Raw genomic sequence first — 19,240 nt, 5'->3', positions numbered from 1 at the left:
TGTAGTGAACCAGATAACCTCAAATCTACCAGATGGACAGAGACTGTTATTTTCATTGATCTGAATAAGTCTGGGCCATCTGATGAACTTTCTTTCTTGAATTAATCAAGCAGAAAAGACAATTCTTTATAATCATTACTGTCTTACAAATGTTTTGATAATCAAATTGTGTTAGTTCACTCAATGCTTTACAGGTTGAAAAGAACTACTAATTTTTATTTTACATAAACAGTAAGTAATGATTTTTGTTCCTCATTCAGAGAAGAAATCACCTGAATATGCCTTTCTTGATTTTCTGTCTGAAATGAGCAAGCTGTCGTAAGTATGTTAAAGGTTGGTTTTCGGTCAACTAAAATGTTTACCGAGAAAAATGTCATGTTTTACTATTTGAAAAGATTACAAAGTGTGAGACTCCACGAAGTCTGCTGTTGCTGCAATAATCTTTTCTGTATGTTGTAAACAATCCTTGACTTATGATAACATCTTACGTCACAAATCCACTCCTCTTTCTGGTCCTTCCACGAATCAGAAAGCTCTAAATTGAACAGGAAGTCGACCCAAATAAAATGTGGCAACTTCTCAGTTCATAGAATAAAAGAAGAGAAGGAATAGAGAATTATGGATTCCAGAATTCCAAGAGAATGAGAGTTCTGAGAGATGTTGGAATGAGAGCTGACAACAGGTCCGATAGTCCAACAGAATGAGCAGATTGAGAGTGCAACCGGTTATGAAGAGTTTGGAGTTATGAAGAACCAGGGACGTTTGGGATTATAAGTCTGTTTTGAGCTAACCACGCACGACTCTCCGAGGATTTTTAGCTGTGCTTAACGGAGGCGCTGGAAACAGTCTGAAGGATGCTTACTGAGCTGATCTATCGTCAAACCAGGTAAAGGCTTCTTCTTCGACTAAAGTGTACCGTGGACGGGCTGAGGATCTGACGGAGCGTGCAATTTCTGGTTAAACAGATTAAACTTCCCTCACACAGTTCTCTGTAAGATAATCTCCTTTCACTCTAAAACCCACCTCTCTCTCATAAATCAGTACAGATATTTTAGAAATATCTTAAGCAAAGTCCTCAAATCACCGCCGAGTGATTTGAAGTTCATTTTCTGTGAAACTGTCTGTTATTATTTTCATATTTTGCCAAATTAATGTAAATGTTTGATGTTAAACTTTGATTCTGAGAATAAATGATTCCATTCATTTGATGGGTCAAAGATAAATAACGTCTCTCGTTACATTTCTGTTAAATTCAATGCACGACATTTACAGTCAGAAAAATGAAGAACTCGTGAATATTGTATGCATATATAATTCATATATTTGTAATACAACAAGTGACACGTACCTCACGTGTATCACTACAACATTCCACAATCCAACTGCTTGGATTGAGGTAGACCTTCCCTTCAGACTAGTTCTGAATTTTGGTTTGACAAATATCTCTATCCCCTTAAGATTATAACAACTTTGTCTTTTAACAACATTTCTTTGGATATTTAATGGTAATGTGTTATTTTGAGCCCTATACATAACTGATAAAATACTATAATCTACCAAATCATGGAACTTCAATAAGTTCAGTTGATAAAATAATGTGCTTGATGGGTGACTGTAATGCTTTCTGGTGATGATTCTTACAGCTCTTTTCTGTCAAATAAAAATAGGTTTTGTAAATGTTTTACACGCTTTCCCCCAAACATCAATGCAATAGATTAAATGTGGAACAATGATTGTGTTATACAACATGTACAGAGCTTTATCATTTAATAATTCCCTGACTTTGTATAGTACTGCAATAGATTTAGATATTTTTGTTCTTACAGAATTGATGTGATTTTTCCATGTTAGCTGTTCATCAATGATTACACCCAAAAATTTCATCTCATTAACTCTACAAATCTCAACACCCTCAATTTTAAATGGATCGTCAACAGTTCTCTTTTTGTTACTAAATATCATGTATTTAGTTTTGTCTAAATTTAATGATAATTTATTAAGTTTAAACCAAGTTTGTATTTTATCAAATTCTGTCTTCATCAGTTCCAACATCCGTTTCACATCTTTACCCAAACAGAAAAATGTGGTGTCATCTGCAAAAAGGACACATTTGAGGAGTCCTGATACATTCACTAAGTCATCCACATATAAAATAAATAACTTTGGTCCAAGTACAGAGCCTTGAGGAACTCCACAAGTGATATTGCACAGGTCAGATCTTACACCATTTATTTGTACAAACTGTTTCCTATCTTTTAAATAGCTAGATACCCAGTATAATGCTGGTCCTCTTATACCATATTTATTTAATTTTTCAAGGAGAATAGTGTGGTCAATAGTATCGAATGCTTTTTTTAAATCAACAAAAATACTAACACAATACTGTTTTTGATCGACAGCAGTACTTATTTGTTCTATTATTTCCATGAGAGCCATTGATGTAGAGTTTTTTGCTCTAAACCCATACTGACTGCTACTTAGAATGTTTTGTTTAGTAATAAATTTATCTAATCTGGTCACAAACAGTTTTTCTAGAATTGTTGAGAACTGTGGTAATAAGGATATTGGTCTATAATTATTGAACACACATTTATCACCATTTTTAAAGAGAGGAACTACCTTAGCTACTTTCATATTGTCTGGAAATATTCCTTTTGAAAATGATAAATTACAAATATATGTAAACGGCTCGATAACATAACTCATTATGTCCTTTACAAACATCATATCCATGTCCACCCAGTCTTTTGATCTCTTATCTGTAAGATTCTTTACAACATTCATTATTTCTTCTTTGTCAGTTCCATTAAGAAAAATACTGTTGTCACAACCTATAACTGAATGGTTCACATTATTGTCTACTTTTGGTATTTTAGCTGCGAGGCTTGATCCAACGTTCACAAAATGATGATTAAATCCATTTACAATTTCATTTTCATCATGGATTTCATCGTCATCCTTCAAAAAATATTGTGAAATACCTGTTTTTGCTTTATGACTTTTCAGAACACTATTTATTACTCGCCATGTTGCTTTCATATCACCATTACTTTTATTTAATAAATCACTATAATATTCCTTCTTGTGTTTCCTTATAATCGCTACTAATTTATTTTTATACTTCTTATATTTATTTTCAGCCTCTTGTGTTCTCAATTTCAAGAAACATGTAAACAAATAATTCTTTTTTTTACAAGCATTTCTCAACCCTTTCATCATCCATGGTATGACATGTATGATGTATGACAGTCTGATGAAGAGGATGCTGAGGGTTGTCTATAATGTTCTTCATTTTATGAAGAATCCTTCTTTGTACAATCATTTCCAAAGTTTCTAGAGGAGTCCCCAGCCGGTCAAAGCAGATGGCCGCTTATCCTGAGCCTGGTTCTGCTGGAGGTTTCTTCCTTCAAAAAGATCAACAAGCTCATAAAGAAGGCTAGCTCAGTACTGGGGACTCAATTCAGTTTATTTATAAACTTTATAAATATGTATATATATATGTATATTTATATATATTATTACTATTTTAAAATAATCAGTCTCTTTTAGGCAGCACGGTGGTGCAGCTGGTAGAGCTGCTGCCTCTCAGCGAGCAGGTCCCTGGTTCAAACCCCGGTCCAGGGGCCTTTCTGGGTGGAGTTTGCATGTTCTCTCCGTGCATGCGTGGGTTTCCTCCGGGTACTCCGGTTTCCTCCCACAGACCAAAAACATGCATGTTAGGCTGATTGGTAACTCTAAAAATTGTCCCTAGGTGTGAGTGAGAGAGTGAATGTTGTTTGTCTCGTTTGTCTCTATGTGTCCCTGTGATGGACTGGAGACCTGTCCAGGGTGTCCCCCGCCCCTCGCACAGTGATTGCTGGACATGGGCACCAGCGACCCCCGTGACCCAAAATGGAATAAGCGGGTAAAGATAATGGATGGATGGATGGACAGTCTCTTTTATAATAATAATAAATTAATAAACAATAATAATAATAATATTTATAATATTTTTGGGGAGTGGTGGCGCAGAGCTTAGAGAAAATAGGCATGTGATCAGAAAGTCACAGGTTCAACTCCCGGTACCGTCAACATAAAAATGTGGGTGAAAAATGGTGAAACACCCACACCTGCCTCCACCCTCATTTGTTCCACTCTGGGCCCCTGAGCAAGGCACTCAACCCCCACCATCTGCTCCTAAACAGGTCTCTCTAGAAAATGATACCTGGATAAATAAAGGGTAAATGAAAAAAAAAAAAAATCAGATTATTTTCTTTTTCATCTGAGTTAATATTATTTAATATGTGGATGTTGTTATACTTTCCTCGCAAAACACAACTAATTTAAAAAAAACAATCAATGATTATATTGAGTTAAAAAAAATCTGATCTCACAACAGGAAATGAACCTCCAAACCACAAGTGAAAATTCAAGTTACTGAAGTTCAGTAAACATTTGAAAAGTGCACGAACTGCAAAAATGGACTGTTTTGTTAGCCACATGGTCTAGAATGGAATCAGAGAAGGAGGATTTTTTGGAAGTAGACTGAACCAGCAAATAAACAATAGGTTGGAAGAAGGATCAAGCCCACTGCCATCCTTCCACATCTATGGAGAATGCTGCTAATGCTAGCGCTGGACAGCTGGAGGATGGAGCCAGCATGGTCAGCGACCTTTGGGCAGTTCCCGGTGAGTCCTCTTTGTGGTGTATCCTGGTCTGATCCACCAGCAGAACCCCAGAAAGACGAGTGGTGTCATCAACACTGACCCGGCAAGGAGCAGAACCTGGTGACATGATGCAACTCTTGGTCTGGTCATCATAGTTTAATCTGATACAACTTGGTAAATCATTTCCTGGTTTGCAGTGAAGATAAATGACTTTATCTGATCAGATTAAATAACTTCTTTCAACCAAAATCCAAAGTAAACTATTTATTAAAATAGTCAAACTTTGTCTAAATTCATGCGCGTCTAAAACTGAAATAATTCCTGCTCAGAGTCAATTTAGTCTTAGATAAGAGAATTAAGCCTTGATTGATTCATTATTATTGTTTGTTTATTATTGTTATTGATTTTTAGTTTGATTATTTTTGTAATAAAAGTTCAAAGACAACTGTGGTCTCTTCATTCAGATAAATATTCATGTGTTCTGGTAAAGAACTCCCTGTAATGAACAGATTCTACTTCAGTCACTGATTCTGATCATTAAAGGGTGAAAATATTAATGAAGTTGTTGTTGGTCAGTAAACTGATCAGCTTGTGCTCCACTTTAAAGAGAGCTAAATAAATAAAATAAATGTAGTGGAGAGAGTGTCACTCTTCTTCCTCCTTCTCACATCCTTCTTATTGCTACATACATGTACGTAGATATATATATATATATATTTATGATGATGATGATGATAAGTACACTACTCTGAACAAAACTGTGAGTGGCATGTGCTCTAAAAAAATCTGTGCCCCTTTTCCCAGTTGACCAACAGGTGTGTTTTAAACTCTAAAACATTTGTAATATAAACTTAACAATATGTAATCAATCAATTCCAATCAAAATATCACAGCAGCTTTATTTGAATACTGTAAATGTTACTCGTCAATACAATGTAACAGTTTTAAAAAAATTAAAGACTGGTGTTTTTTGTAGAAACAGAAAAACATATTGCTAAATCTGCAGTTATTTATGAAATATAATCTTAAAATATCATCAGTGGAATCTTAAGCATGTGCTTTAATCCTGTGTTAGTTTGGCTGCTCCAGAACATGTAACAAACAAAACTGATTCTGATTTTAAAACCTGAATTACAAATTTAGCTGTCTAAAAATCTTGACTTAAAAATGTGCAGTCTAAACACATTTAATTGTTAATAGCGATAAACAGTAGCTATGTTTACTTGGACATAAGTGATCGGATCAAACGGCCGTTCGGAATAAAAACGCATCATGTGAACACACCGTTCGTGTTATTTTTTTGTTTATTCAGTGTGATCCGAAATACTTTGTGATCAGAACGAAATGGGTGGTTTACACCAATTCATAACCCAAACGGTGCGCATGTAAACACTTGATCTGTTCATTTTTATCTGATGGTGAAAAACTGACCTGACCATGTGCGGCCTATGTCATTTCCGCCTGGCTAATGCTAATAATATTAGCATGGCGAGGAAGTAAAACTGGTCGGTGAGTGACACAACATTTTTACTAGAAACTTTGAAAGAGCTCAAAATGATCTGTATTACTGCAGCTCAGTCAGGGAGTGCAGTAACTTCTCCACAATCATTAAAACCTGTTGCGGGTCCATTTTGGTGCTCAGGTTTGTTTACGTTCATCCCGGAAGTAGAACTTCTTCTTCTGTGTTTTCTTTAAGGAGAGTTTATCACTCTGCGCATGTCAGTACTTCTGTTAAGAATAAAAGAGCGCTGCATGTATATTATATATATTATGTATTATATTGTATATATATAAAATGTATATTGTGTTCTAGAATTGCGCTGCTCAAGGTGGCTGCATGTTGGAGCAGCTCTGTTACTTTCATTTTGAGATTTTGCTTTTGGAAACTTTAATTCCTCTTTTTCTGGATGTGGGTCACATTGTTTGGATGATTGTTTCCTCTGGTATCAGATGCTGAGCAGCTGGAAGGATTTTTACTGAAACTTTTTTAGTTTTGGACATTTGTTATGATGCGTAACCATGGCAACAAGGCAGTTTTCTACAACCAACAGCAGCTGATTAACATCTCAAAAGCTCAAATAATATCTCAACTACAGCCCCAAATCTCAAGTGAGTTGGAAAGGATGTTCTGTGGATGCATTCTCATCTACCTGCCAACTGTGCTTGGAGTACCTGACCACTGAGATCCTGGAACTAGCAGGAAACACGGCTCATGACAGCGGAAGGACAGGATCGTCCCTCAGCACCTACAGTTGTCTGTCCACAGCTATGAGGAGCTCGGCAGACTGCTGGGAGGAGTGGCCATCGCTCTGAGAAGAGTTCTCCCCGGCATTTGGGCGGTTCTACAGCCTGGGGGAACCGAGAGGTCAGTCGAGTCTGGGTGGACGGATCGGACGGCATCTGCAGCCAGTTTCTTAGGATCCACTGTGGGATGGACCTTTACAAGAGATCCTTCCTGTCTACAGCATCAGCATCTATAACATCTCTTAATGAAATGAGGATAACGAGCTACAACAACAAATAATTTCCCTCTGGGATTAATAAAGTATTTTTTAATTGAATTGAATTGAATTGAATGAAAACGCTTGTTATGAACAGATTGTGTCCATGTAAACAATACATATGAATTATTTAATCTGAAAACATTTCAATCCAGTCAAAGAATTTTGTGCATATAAACATAGTGTGGTTATTTATTGTTTTTAACAGTTGGTGTTAGTCCTTCACTTACTCCATTGACTCTGCGCTCTGTGATGTCTGACAGTAGTTTACCTGGACATGTATATTTTTTGGCCAATAGCTCAGGTAAAAATGTTGACCTATAGAACATTTCTACATTTTTCACAGCTTCAGTAAAGAATCACATCAGACACAATCCTCTGAATAAAGTAATCTGACCCAGACCACAGCATGAAGTCACAGTACTCCTGCTCTGTCACAAACACCTGAGCTTGTACCTGGTGCACCTGTGTGACCTCTGTGTGACCTCTGCTGAGTTCATAGGACCCGTTTGTGTTGGCAGTGCAGAAATGTTTCTTAACTGAGGCACCGAGGACTCCAGCATCTTTGGCACAATGTGGACATTTTATTTTCCAAACACCATCACCACAGCAGGTGCAGGAGAGCAGAGCGTCCGGAGAAGCTCCGAGGTCTGGTCCGCTGCAGTTGATGTGTAGTCTGGAGGCACAAACTCTCAGATCCTGATGCTGCGGTCCAGTGATGGCTTCATATGTCTGGCTGGCTGTTTTCACATCCCCATCTGACAAACAAGAAAAAATTAATTGTTATAATCTCCTCTAAACATCATTATCCTTTGTTTTTATCTGTAATTTTCAAGTTTTGAATGTTTGTGTCATGACATACTTGCTTTAAAGTGCAGTGATCACACATTACTGTCCCATCCTTCTCCAAGGACACCCGTGGCTGTAGAGGATCTTCAGACATGGACTGACTGATTAACCTGAAATGATACACATTACATGTTAATACAGGTCTGTTTAGTTAGTGCTGACGATCATATGTTTCACTATTGTGGACATCTGCTGGTGTTTACTGACTGTAAGAACAGTCAGATGTTAGATACAGAGTCAGGATGTGCAATATGGCATAAAATTCATATCCCGGCGATATTGTCTATTGTGATGAGAAGCTACACGAAGCTACACGCTAATTACGACCAGCTAGCTTCTCTACTACTTAGCTCTTGAAGAAAACAGACTTTCACCATTTACACAGTTTTCACCTCCAAAAAAACGTAACAGTAAATATCGCTTTTTACTTACTTCCACAGATAACTTTTAGCTCAGGGAGATGACACCCTGCCCGGCTCCGAGGTTCCAGTGGAGAGGACCCGGGTAGACCGGCGGAGCTTCATCTAGCTCGCTATGAATTTTGTCGTTGGCCAGAAAGCACATAAAAAACTCCAGCACTTCAGCATTAGGCCACAGTGTTGTCATTATTGTTTTTAAAATCTTTAAAATAGGTCCAGCCGATACTCCAGTCCGAGAAATTGCAAATGGCTGATCGGTGTTTTGAAAAGTTTCTGAAAGATCCAGTGACTCCTCCTCCTGACCATTCAGTGACCGACAATGCACTGACGTCACATTTAGGTCCAACAAGAACCAGACCTGGAACCCCAGAGAAGTAGGTCCCAAAAACCAGGCGAACTCCCCCGCTGAAGGCACTGTGGATAAACCATGGAACTGGCCCCAACAGGTTAAATATGGCCATAAAATGACTTGTAGATAAGGGGCTTAGATGTTCTGTCTGGAACAGGTCCCTCTTGTAAATGAGTCCTCGTGTCTCAACGAGGCTAGTCTGTATAATTAAAGGTTGAATAAAAAAATAACATAAAAAGACAAACATGTGACTCTGTCTTCTGTTCCTCACAGTTCAAGTTCAAGTACCTTTTCCATATATGAAGTGAACCAGGCTGGGGGAATTTTGTCTTCTTCTTTGGTTCCTTTCACCTCCTTCATGATAATCTGGTAAAAAAAAAAACATATACATATATATATATATATATATGTGTGTGTGTGTGTGCATACTGTATGCATATAAATTTAAATAAACAAATAAATAATAAATAAAAATATATATATATTTTATATATGTATGGTACTAAATATATATTGTCAATAAAAATTATAGAGATGCATCTTTTAATTAACACTTTAAAACACCAAAGCATAACTAGCATCCATTATTTTTCCAAACTTTGACAATAAAATAACAAATAATAATATATTCAAACTCAAAAAGTCTATAATAGTTTTGTGGAAAAACTTCCTGCTAAAGTGGGTTGAAAATCCAGGGTTGTGGGGCACTCCTAGTCAGAAAGATTACTTTGAACATACCAGTGACGTGTGGTGAGCTTTGTGACAGGTGAGGCACTGACTGTCTGGAATCAAATGTTCACATACTGTATATGAACCCAAAATATAAGCTTATATTTCAATATAAATTGTTTTAAAATTATTAGAAAATGTTTGACACTTGATTGTGCAGAGGTGTTCTTCAACTCAATGATTATTTCACATTTGTCTTATTGAGCTACTGTCTGGTCACAGACTCACCAAGCTACACAAACAACTGGAAAGTCTCTACAATCAGGCCTTGAAGGTTAAAACCTACCAAAAGACAATAAGATTTCATCATTGTAATATTTTAGCTCAGTTCGGTATTCTAGAATTTTCCAATTTTATAAATTACAATTTTTTTGAAATTGATCTCAAATTGGTGGTGAATCAGCACATCCAAATCTGGGGCCAAGGTCCTCAACCGGAAAAGTGTGGATTGCTCTCGTCAGGTCGAGGGTGAGGTTCTGCCTCAAGTGGAGGAGTTCAAATATCTCGGGGTTTTGTTCACGAGTGAGGGAAGAATGGAGCGTGAGATTGACAGATGGATTGGTGCAGCATCTGCAGTATTATGGACTTTGTACTGGTCAGTTGTGGTCAAGAGAGAGCTGAGCTGTAAGGCAAAGCTCTCTGTTTACTGGTTGGTCTTCGTTCCTACCCTCACCTCTGGTCAGGAGCTCTGGGTAGTGACTGAAAGAATGAGAATGTGGATACAGGAGGTTGAAATGAGTTTCCTCTGCAGGGTAGATGGACTCTCCCTTAGAGACAGGGTGAGAAGTTCAGTTATCCAGGAAGGATTCGGGAGCCAGAAGGAGCCAGTTGATGTGGTTCGGGCATCTGGTAAGGATGCTTCCGGGATGCCTCCCTAGGGAAGTGCTTCAGGCATGTCCAACTGGGAGGAGACCCCGGGGAAGACCCAGAACACGCTGGAGAGACTATGTCTCTCGGTTGGCCTGGGAACACCTTGGAATCCTCCCAGAAGAGCTGGAAGAGGTGGCAGTGGAAAGAAATGTCTGGGCCTCCCTGCTCAAGCTGCTGCCCCTGCTACCTGACTTCAGAATAAGTGGAAGATAATGGATGGATGGATGATCTTTTAATGCTTAAATAGACTTGCACCCAAACCATTAATCGATACAGAAACTGCAGGGCTCCAGTAGATCTACCAATGACTGTAAATGGCGACTGTAAGGTTCCTTTTGGTTGAACCACTTTTGTTCAGTTCTCTCTCTGTGAGAGGATCCACACTTTGGAACTGACTCAGTCACTTTAAAGTATGTAACTAGATTCAATATGTTTAAAAAACAAACTAAAGTCTGGCTGTGTCAAAAGCAGCATTGCATTCATGCTTAATGCATTTTATTGTTTTAATCCATTTGTTTTATGTGTATGACTCTGTTTATGTTGTTTTATTTTTAATTATTTTACTCTTTTATTACGATTCCACTTTTTAGTAGTATCTTCGATATCCTGTGTATAAAAGCCCATCTAGGGATAAGTGCTGCAAATTAGCTCATACTATAAACACCATGATACAAGCATGGAACTGCTGCTTTATTCAGTTCTATTTCGTATAGGCTTCGCCCTTTGAGGCTGTCGCTGGTGGGTTTATGCCTAGGCGTTCAGCGCTGCACTGAAAACTTTAGTCCACGCACACCTGCTGTGTGTGGGCCTCACCCCTGGTCTGTTTAAATTATGGTGAGACCGGGAAATCGGCTCCCATTTTTTCTTCAGCCAGCTAGCTAGCACTGTCAGAAGAATGAAGAAGGAAAAGTTGCCCAGCTTTGACCGGCACAACTTTTGCTAAGGATGCCTGGGTCTCCGCCACGCCAACCTCCTACCATCCCCGTGAGCTCTTCCTCCCCGATGAGAAGCAGACGAACAGCCTTGTTCAAGGAATGCGCCGAGTAATGCTTTTCCGTGGCAGGCCGCTACCCGCTGGACGACGCCATCGTCTTTTCTAACATGTTTTTTCCTCGCGGTAATCAAATGATTTCCTCGAAAAAGGCAATGTTAGCAGCAGCCCCACTGAATGTTTTTTTTTTTTGTGGCGGGCCTCTACCCGCTAGACGACGCCACCGCCTTTTCTAACGTGTTTTGTCCTCGTGGTAATCGAATGATTTCCTCAAAAAGGCAATGTTAGCAGCAGCCCCGCTGAATGTTTTTCCATGGAGGGCAACTACTCGCTGGACAACGCCACTGCCTTTTCTAATGTGTTTTTTTCTCGAGGTAAATCGGATGATTCCCTCAAAAAAGGTGTTGTTGGCAGCAGCTCCGCTGAGTGTTTATTTCTGTGGCGGGATGCTATGCGTGGGATGACGCCACCGCCTTCTTTGACACAGAGTCACGCAGTGAACCGAATGATTCCTCCGAGAAAGGCGATGCGGAGCTGCCCCTTCCCTCCTGGAGAACGTAGTGATGGAAGACGAGTGGCCAAGCGGATGCTCAGCCACCTCGGATATTCCCACATTGGCGACCACACTTCTCCCAGTCGTCGGCACCCTCCTCTTGGAGCTGCCCTGCATAATCCAGGAGGATGTTAACACAAGGGACTTTCTGTCCCTCGCCTCCCTCTGCCCTGATTGGATGATCTGGCAGCAAGATTGGCTCCGCCCTGGCTCGTCGCCCTGACCCCATCTGGCCTCGCTGTCCAGCTGTGACGTTATACTGGAACGAGGCCGCAGCTGGGCCTGGCAAGCTGAAGACATCTGTCTCCACCTTCGCCTCCATTTTCAGAGTGGAGGGTTTTACCGAGCAGTGTTTTTTCCCTGGGCAAAGACAAAGAGCTCTCTCTGTAAAGCTGCTGATGTCATCTTAAACATGTGCCACCTCTGTGATCTGCCTGTCCCGCATTGCCGCCTGGATGACCATGATCCAAAAGACCACTTGGCTCTGCCTCTCTCCATCCTTGTCCGAGAGGCTGCAGAAAGACCTGCTGGAGGGCCCCATCACCCCAGAGGTGCTGTTCGGGGCCAACTTCAGGACCATCCTTGAGGAATCGCAGAGGTCCGAGGAGGTCTCAGAGATTGTACACCATCTGGTGAAGTCACAGTCCATAGGCCCCTCCGGCCACTGGAGAGACCGCCTTGGCCAGCAACAGCAGCAGAGGCGCTCCACAGCTGCGGCAGCGACTTCACGCCTCGCTCTTCCGCCGGCCCCCTCCACCAGGTAACAGATCCTTGAGGGGAAGGTATGTGGGTTTTTTTTTGGATGATGTATGTTTTTGATATAAAACAGAAACACCTCTGAAAGTAAAGTTTTTCATCTGAGACTGTCAGATCAGCTGATCTCTCAGCTGCCTCTCTTCACACATTCCCCACACAGAACGAGCCATTAACCTCTAAACAACGTTTTAAATGGCACAGCAGTTCAGTAAATATCACAAAACACTTGTCTGCCACGTCAGCTAAAATGATGGGTTTTTTTCAGCAGACAGAGTCCGGTAAAATCCCTTGTTTTTCAGCGAGAGCCCGTTTTTAATTTCTGCTATTTTCTGCCCACTCATAGCACAGCGGGAGTAAACGTGTTTCTCCACGACAGCTGCAGCTTCCACTGAAACAACGTCTCACTCAGAAAGCGCTCACGCCTCCTCTCGGTGCGCACCGGTTCACCTCAGCTCTATGGGAGACCACAGCCTGGGCCCAGCACAGAGGCACACATACAGCCCTTTTTTTCTGTCGGAGCCCCCATTGGGTTCCCCCGGAGAATCTCCAGAGCGGGTGATGGCAGTAAGGATTTTTTGGTCTGGTTGACGTTCATGAGAAACATGACACAACACAAATGCGTGTCCACTCTCCGAGCGCTACTCAGAGTGGCAGCGAGTGTGTTCCCTGGACAGATGGACAAACCATCTGATCAGAAGGGGTTACACGCTGCAGTTTGCAGCTCAACCCCCACCGTTCAGAGGGATTATAGAGATGGTTCTGTCTTCTCCAGAACAGAGCTCGTCTCTCTAGTCAAAAGATCAGGAATTTCTGATGAAAAACGTGATTTCCAGAGTTCCCAACAGAGGAAAATTGGGGGGGGGGGCTTCCCACTACTTCCTGGTTCTGATTTTAAAAAAAATGGAGGAATGAGATCCATTCTCGACCTGTTCATGTTCAGCAATTCGATCATGGGGAGACAATTCCACATGCTGACAAACAACTGATGGAGAACTTCACCAGAACGACTGTTTTTCACCTCCATAGATCTGAAGAGCGCATATTTTCACATTTCCATCATTCTGAAACACCCCACGCACGTTCTCAAAATGTGTGGAGACGGCTCTGCAGTCATTACACATGGCAGGAATGAGAAATCTTTTTATCTGGACGATCTGTTCTTATTAGCTCGGTCCAGTTAGAAAGCTGTCGCACAGACCAAAACGCTAGTGTTACACCTGCTAAACCTGGGGTTTCTATAAACTGGGAAAAACTTCCATTCATCCATCCCAGATGATTGTTTATCTGGAAGTGGAGCTAAACTCAACTATAATGAGAGCCGTTTATCACAGCTGAGAGCCGAAGCTCTGTCAGCTCAGCTCCGCTGTGTCAAACCCGGCTCTGCCGAGTCAAACCTGGCTCTGCCGAGTCAAATCCTGCAGCATAGTGACAGTTCTGCCTGTTGTGTGATGCCTGGGACGATGTTAGTGGCCCACATCGTGGTTCCGTGGGGCCTACTTCACATGAGACGCCTTCAGAGATGGTTCGCCCACCTGCGCATAGATCCTATGCGCCAGAAGAGGTGGATTATCTTTGTGCCCCCCCTCCGTGAGAACCGATCTGAATCACTGGTGAAACCCCCTCATTCTTTCAGAGGGAGTTCCCATCAGCAAGCCTACGTCACATGTCTCATTCTTCACAGACGCATTCCTGTCAAGCTGGGAGGAATGTGTCTGTCCCAAGAAGTGGAAGCAGTGGCTGGACCACATGTCGCTTTACATAATGTGCTAGAATGTTTTTCACAGTCTGAAATGTGACTCAGCATTTTGCCCCTGCTGCGGGATCAGCATTTTCTGATCCATACAGACAACAAGTGACGGCAGTTTACATAAACCGTCAAGGAAGTGTGCGCTCAGCCCAACTGTTACGCATCACGAAACAGCTGTTGTGTTGGCCACACAGAACCTGCTCTCCATCAGAGCAGTGGACTTTCCCAGTGTCCTGAACAGGCGAGTGGATATCATGTCGAGGGGCGGTCCCCGCCACAGATACTGGAGCCTCCATCCCGAGCTGATTTCTCAGATTTGGAGCAGGTTTGGCCAAGCAGCAGTGGATCTGTCCGCCACACGGGAGAACGCCCAGTGTCAATTATGGTTCTCACTGAGCCCACGAGATGACACACCGTTAGGAGTGGACACCTTCGCTCACAGCCCGTGGCCAAAAATGCTCCTTTATGCGTTCCCTCCAGTCCTGCCGATATCATGGGCCCTGGACTGGGTCCGGTAGGAAGAAACATCAGTCATCCTCGTAACTCCTGAATGCATATGCGCTCTGTGGTTTCTGAATCTGCAGCGACTGATATCGGGTCGGCTGTGGAAACTGCTGTGGGGGGGCGCTCTCCTCCAGGCAGGAAGAGCGATCAGGAGTTACCCAAAAAATAGGTCAGCATCTTTGGGTCTGTCCACAGAACAGATCCGTTTAGAAAAGATGGGCCTCCCACAGGATGTGGTGCGTACGTTCAGGGCGCACGAGCTGCTTCCACCACAACGCTGTACACATCAAGTGGACAGTTTTGCAGTGGTGGTGTGCAGAGAAAGGCGTGGAGGCCATCTCATGGCCACTAGGTGGCATGCTGTCTTTTCTGCAGCAGCTGATGGACAGAGATCTAGCGTTCAGCACAATTAAAACTTATGCTGCAGCTATTTCTTCCTGTCATGAGGGCTTCTGTGACAAAACAGTTCTTAATCACCCGTTGATTAAGCGTTTCCTGAAAGGTGTACGGAGACACAGACCGGTGTCACGTCCACTAGTCAGATAGTCAAGTCAGATTTATTTATAGAGCACATTTAAAACAGAAACTGTTACCAAAGTGCTTAACAAAAATATCACAACATCAAATAAAAAGTAGCAAGATATATTTACAACACATGGAATAAAAATATAAAACCAAAAACATAATTAGAAACAATGAAATACTAAATCAGATCACGTTGTGTCAAAAGTCAAAGAAATAATAACAAAAAGCATAAACTCAGTCAGAAACAATGAAATACTAAATCAGATCGGATGACCTTGTGCTAAATAGGAATAATAACAAAAGCATAAGCAGAATCAGCATCAATGAAAAACTAGATCTAAATCCGATCCCCCTGTGTTAAATGTCAAAATGTCAATGAGTATAGGTGTGTTTTTAGGAAAGCTTTAAAAGCAGAGACTGAGGTGGCCTGTCGAATGTTGATGGGCAGATTATTCCAGAGTTTAGGGCCCACGACTGAAAACGCTCGATCTCCTCTGAGCTTCAGCCTGGTTTTTGGTACGGCCAAAAGCAGCTGGTCTGATGATCTCAAAGCCAGAGAAGGAGCATCAGGATGAAGAAGGTCAGAGAGGTATGATAGTGCAAGGCCGTTAATGCACTTGAATGACAGCAGGAGAATTTTAAAATCAAATTTGACACGCACAGGAAGCCAGTGAAGAGAGGACAGAACCGGAGTAATGTGCTCAAACCTGCGAGTTCCTGTTAGTAGCCGAGCTGCAGCATTTTGTACGAGCTGGAGACGTGAAAGTGAAGCCTGACTAACCCCAACATAAAGTGAGTTACAGTAGTCCAGCCGGGTTGTAATAAATGCATGGACTAGTTTTTTAAGGTCGGATCTGGACAGAACAGACTTAAGCTTTGCTATTTGCCTTAGCTGAAAGAAACTTTTTTGTAGAACAGAGTTGATCTGTTTATTAAACTTAAAGTCCAAGTCTAACACTACCCCGAGATAGGTAACCGACTGTTTTAGATGTGGCTGAAGGGAGAGCAGGTTTACAGGATCAGTGGCAGTGGTAGAGCTTGGGTTAAACACAATGACCTCAGTCTTCTGATCATTAAAACTAAAGAAGTTTGCAGCCATCCAAGTCTTGATGTCATCAAGACATTTTAGGAAAGGGTGGATGGAGCAGGAACTGTTTGGTTTTAAAGGCAGATAAATCTGAGAATCATCAACGTAACAGTGAAACGAAATACGTTTCCTCAGGATTGACCCCCAAGGGGAGCAGATACAATGAGAACAGAAGGGGTCCAAGAATGGAGCCTTGTGGAACCCCACAGGAAAGAGGAACAGAAGCAGAAAAATGATCGTCAAAGTTAACACAAAAACTCCTGTCACCCAGATACGAACGGAACCATTCTTTTTTTTTTTTTGAGCTCAGTTTAAGTGTAGAAACATTGTGAAGTGTTTCAATGAACTTATCGTCATCGCTCAATTATTTTATTTTATTTTTTTAAAGAAAGAGAAGAAAGAAGAATAAATAAATAAAAGAGAAATAGATAAAACGAGAGACCACCACGACAAAACAACATGCACAGCACAATGCCACCCACAATATCACCAAGAAACATTCAACATCGCACAAGGAATCATCTAGCTTCCACCCCTACCCAACCTAGCGTGCATCTGTCAAAGCACCTGAATCCAAACACCCGCGCAAGCACGCCCACCACCACCAGATTTCTCCAAAAGAATGCCCAATAGTGGACGCGGGGGCCCACAGACCCGCCCCCCCAGGACACAATGGCAACATAGGGAGGACCGGAGTCACAGACACACAGCGGCCCACAGGCCCGGAGCCCCAGGAGTCTCACAACAGGGAGAACCGCACCCCCCCCAGAGAGGAGCAGAGGAAAGAACCGGGTGACCCCAGCCACCACAATGCAGAGCCTCCAGGAAGCTGCAGCGACGAGCCCACAGGTCCGGCCGGCAACCCATGCCCCCCCAAGTAGATCCAGCCATGGACAGCAAGCCCCAAGCCCCGAGGCCATACCAACCCCCAGCAGAGCCCCGACAGAGCCAGGGCACCCAGGCCCCGCCAGGCAGCAACCAGGGTGGACCGACGTACACCCCACCACCCAGCCCAGACGCCGAGAGCCACCAATGCACTGGCGGCAAGGGGGCCCCCCGCCAAAGGGGGGCACGACCGGGGGGAGTGGGCCCCACACCAAACGTGGGGCCCAAATTGATCCAAGAGAGGGGGGACCACCAAAAACCCAACCTGAGCAACTAACAGGCACACACAGATAGCCTGACAGAATCTCTGTCGGGCCGACCGCATGCACAATCTACCTGACAGCGACCACAGGCCAGCCCCAGCCCAAGGGGCAGAGCAGCAGGGAGCCGCAGCTGAGGAGGGCCGGTTCTCACATCAAGAGCTCCGCACCATAGGCCCGGAGACGCCCCAGCACACCACCTACGCACCCCCCCACACAAACGGCACCCCCACCGCAAATGCAACACAGGAAGACCAGCCAGTGCCCTGATGAGGCGAAGCCACGCCCCCAACCGCCGCCCTACACCACCAATGACCACACGTACACTACCATAGCTGACCCCCCGCCGAAAGCCGGCAGCCACCCCGGTCAAAATGCCGGCCATCGCAACCAGGAACCTAGATTAAAAGAATCGGAACAGCCCAGGAGGAACTGAAGCACCGGCCCCATCACTAACCGCCCCCAAGGCCCAAAGCCCACCCACAGCCCAGATCCCAACAATGCGCCCCCCCCCCCTCCATCCCCGACCCCTTGTGTCACACGGAGAAAGGAGGTGTTTGTGAAAGGAAAAAAAAAAAAATCTATATATGCATAAATAAATTATGAACAGACCCACCTCCTCCTCCTCCCACTCGAATATGGTGTTGATGCATGTTGTTATACAGTGCGTTTAAAATGGGGGGATGAGGTGGCGACTGGCACAGAACCACCTCTTGCCCAGAGAGCAGGCGGCGCCCGTTCACCCCTCATCTCCGCCCAGAACCCTAAATGTCTACATGCTACATATGAGAGTGGGCACAGGTCCGGGAGGTGGAAATGATTGTACATCCCACCACCTAAGTGCAATCATGTGCCCACTCCAGATCCTATATATGCATGTGTCGTGAGAGTGTTATAAGTGAGTGTCTAGGTTGTATATTAAAATTAGGGCCCAGGACCCCACCAGCCACGGAGATGGATGATTCTCCCCGTAGCTCAGTAGTGCACCTGAACCCCAAAACCCTGTTTGAGTGGTGGTGTGGTGGAGTGGGAGGAGGAGGACGTCGGGATGGGGAGGTGAACTGAGGTGGCAATGCCCCCCCAGGGGACCAGCTCCCCCACTGACCCCAATAGGCACCCCCACTCTCAGAGATCCACCAGGGGAGAGAGGCTCTAACAGAGATACCTAGGAGGAGGTGGCAGCCGCACCACCAGGGATCAAGGCCATGGACCGGCACATAGCCCCCGAGGACCAACCAGAACCAGGGCCAGCAACCCAGACCCATCCCGAAACCGTCCAGACGCCCCAACCCAATTCCCAGCCCAACACCCAGCCCCCCAACCAGAGAGGCCACCAAACCCCAACTGGGACAATTAGCCAGGAGTGCCCAAACAGTCAGAGATAGAGCACCACAGCGACCAAGAGCGCCCCCCCACCCCAAAAAAGCAAAAGACCAGTCCACCCATAACAACACCCACAGTGAGCGTGCCCCATGCAAGTGAGGGCACACACCCAGCGAGCCCAGACTCCCCCGGTCCCACAGCACAGAGCCCCCCACACGAGAGCCCCCAATATACCCCACCCCAGTC

At 43.5% G+C, this 19,240-nt stretch overlaps 1 protein-coding gene across 1 annotated transcript in view; it reads right to left on the bottom strand.

Annotated features, from left to right (window-relative positions):
- Nucleotides 1-9,031: 9,031 nt before the first annotated feature.
- Nucleotides 9,032-19,240, bottom strand: part of LOC119421936 (next to BRCA1 gene 1 protein) — a gene marked incomplete at its 5' end in the record, with an annotated part of 18,369 nt that continues 8,160 nt past the window's right edge. The window contains 1 exon segment of the mRNA XM_037689299.1: nt 9,032-9,130. Coding sequence (XP_037545227.1) covers nt 9,032-9,130 — 99 coding nt within the window.

The sequence above is a fragment of the Nematolebias whitei genome, chromosome 15 (assembly GCF_014905685.2).
Source record: "Nematolebias whitei isolate Nwh7 chromosome 15, NemWhi1, whole genome shotgun sequence".
NCBI classification, from domain to species: Eukaryota; Metazoa; Chordata; class Actinopteri; order Cyprinodontiformes; family Rivulidae; genus Nematolebias; species Nematolebias whitei.
This window is presented reverse-complemented; position numbering and strand designations above follow the sequence as displayed.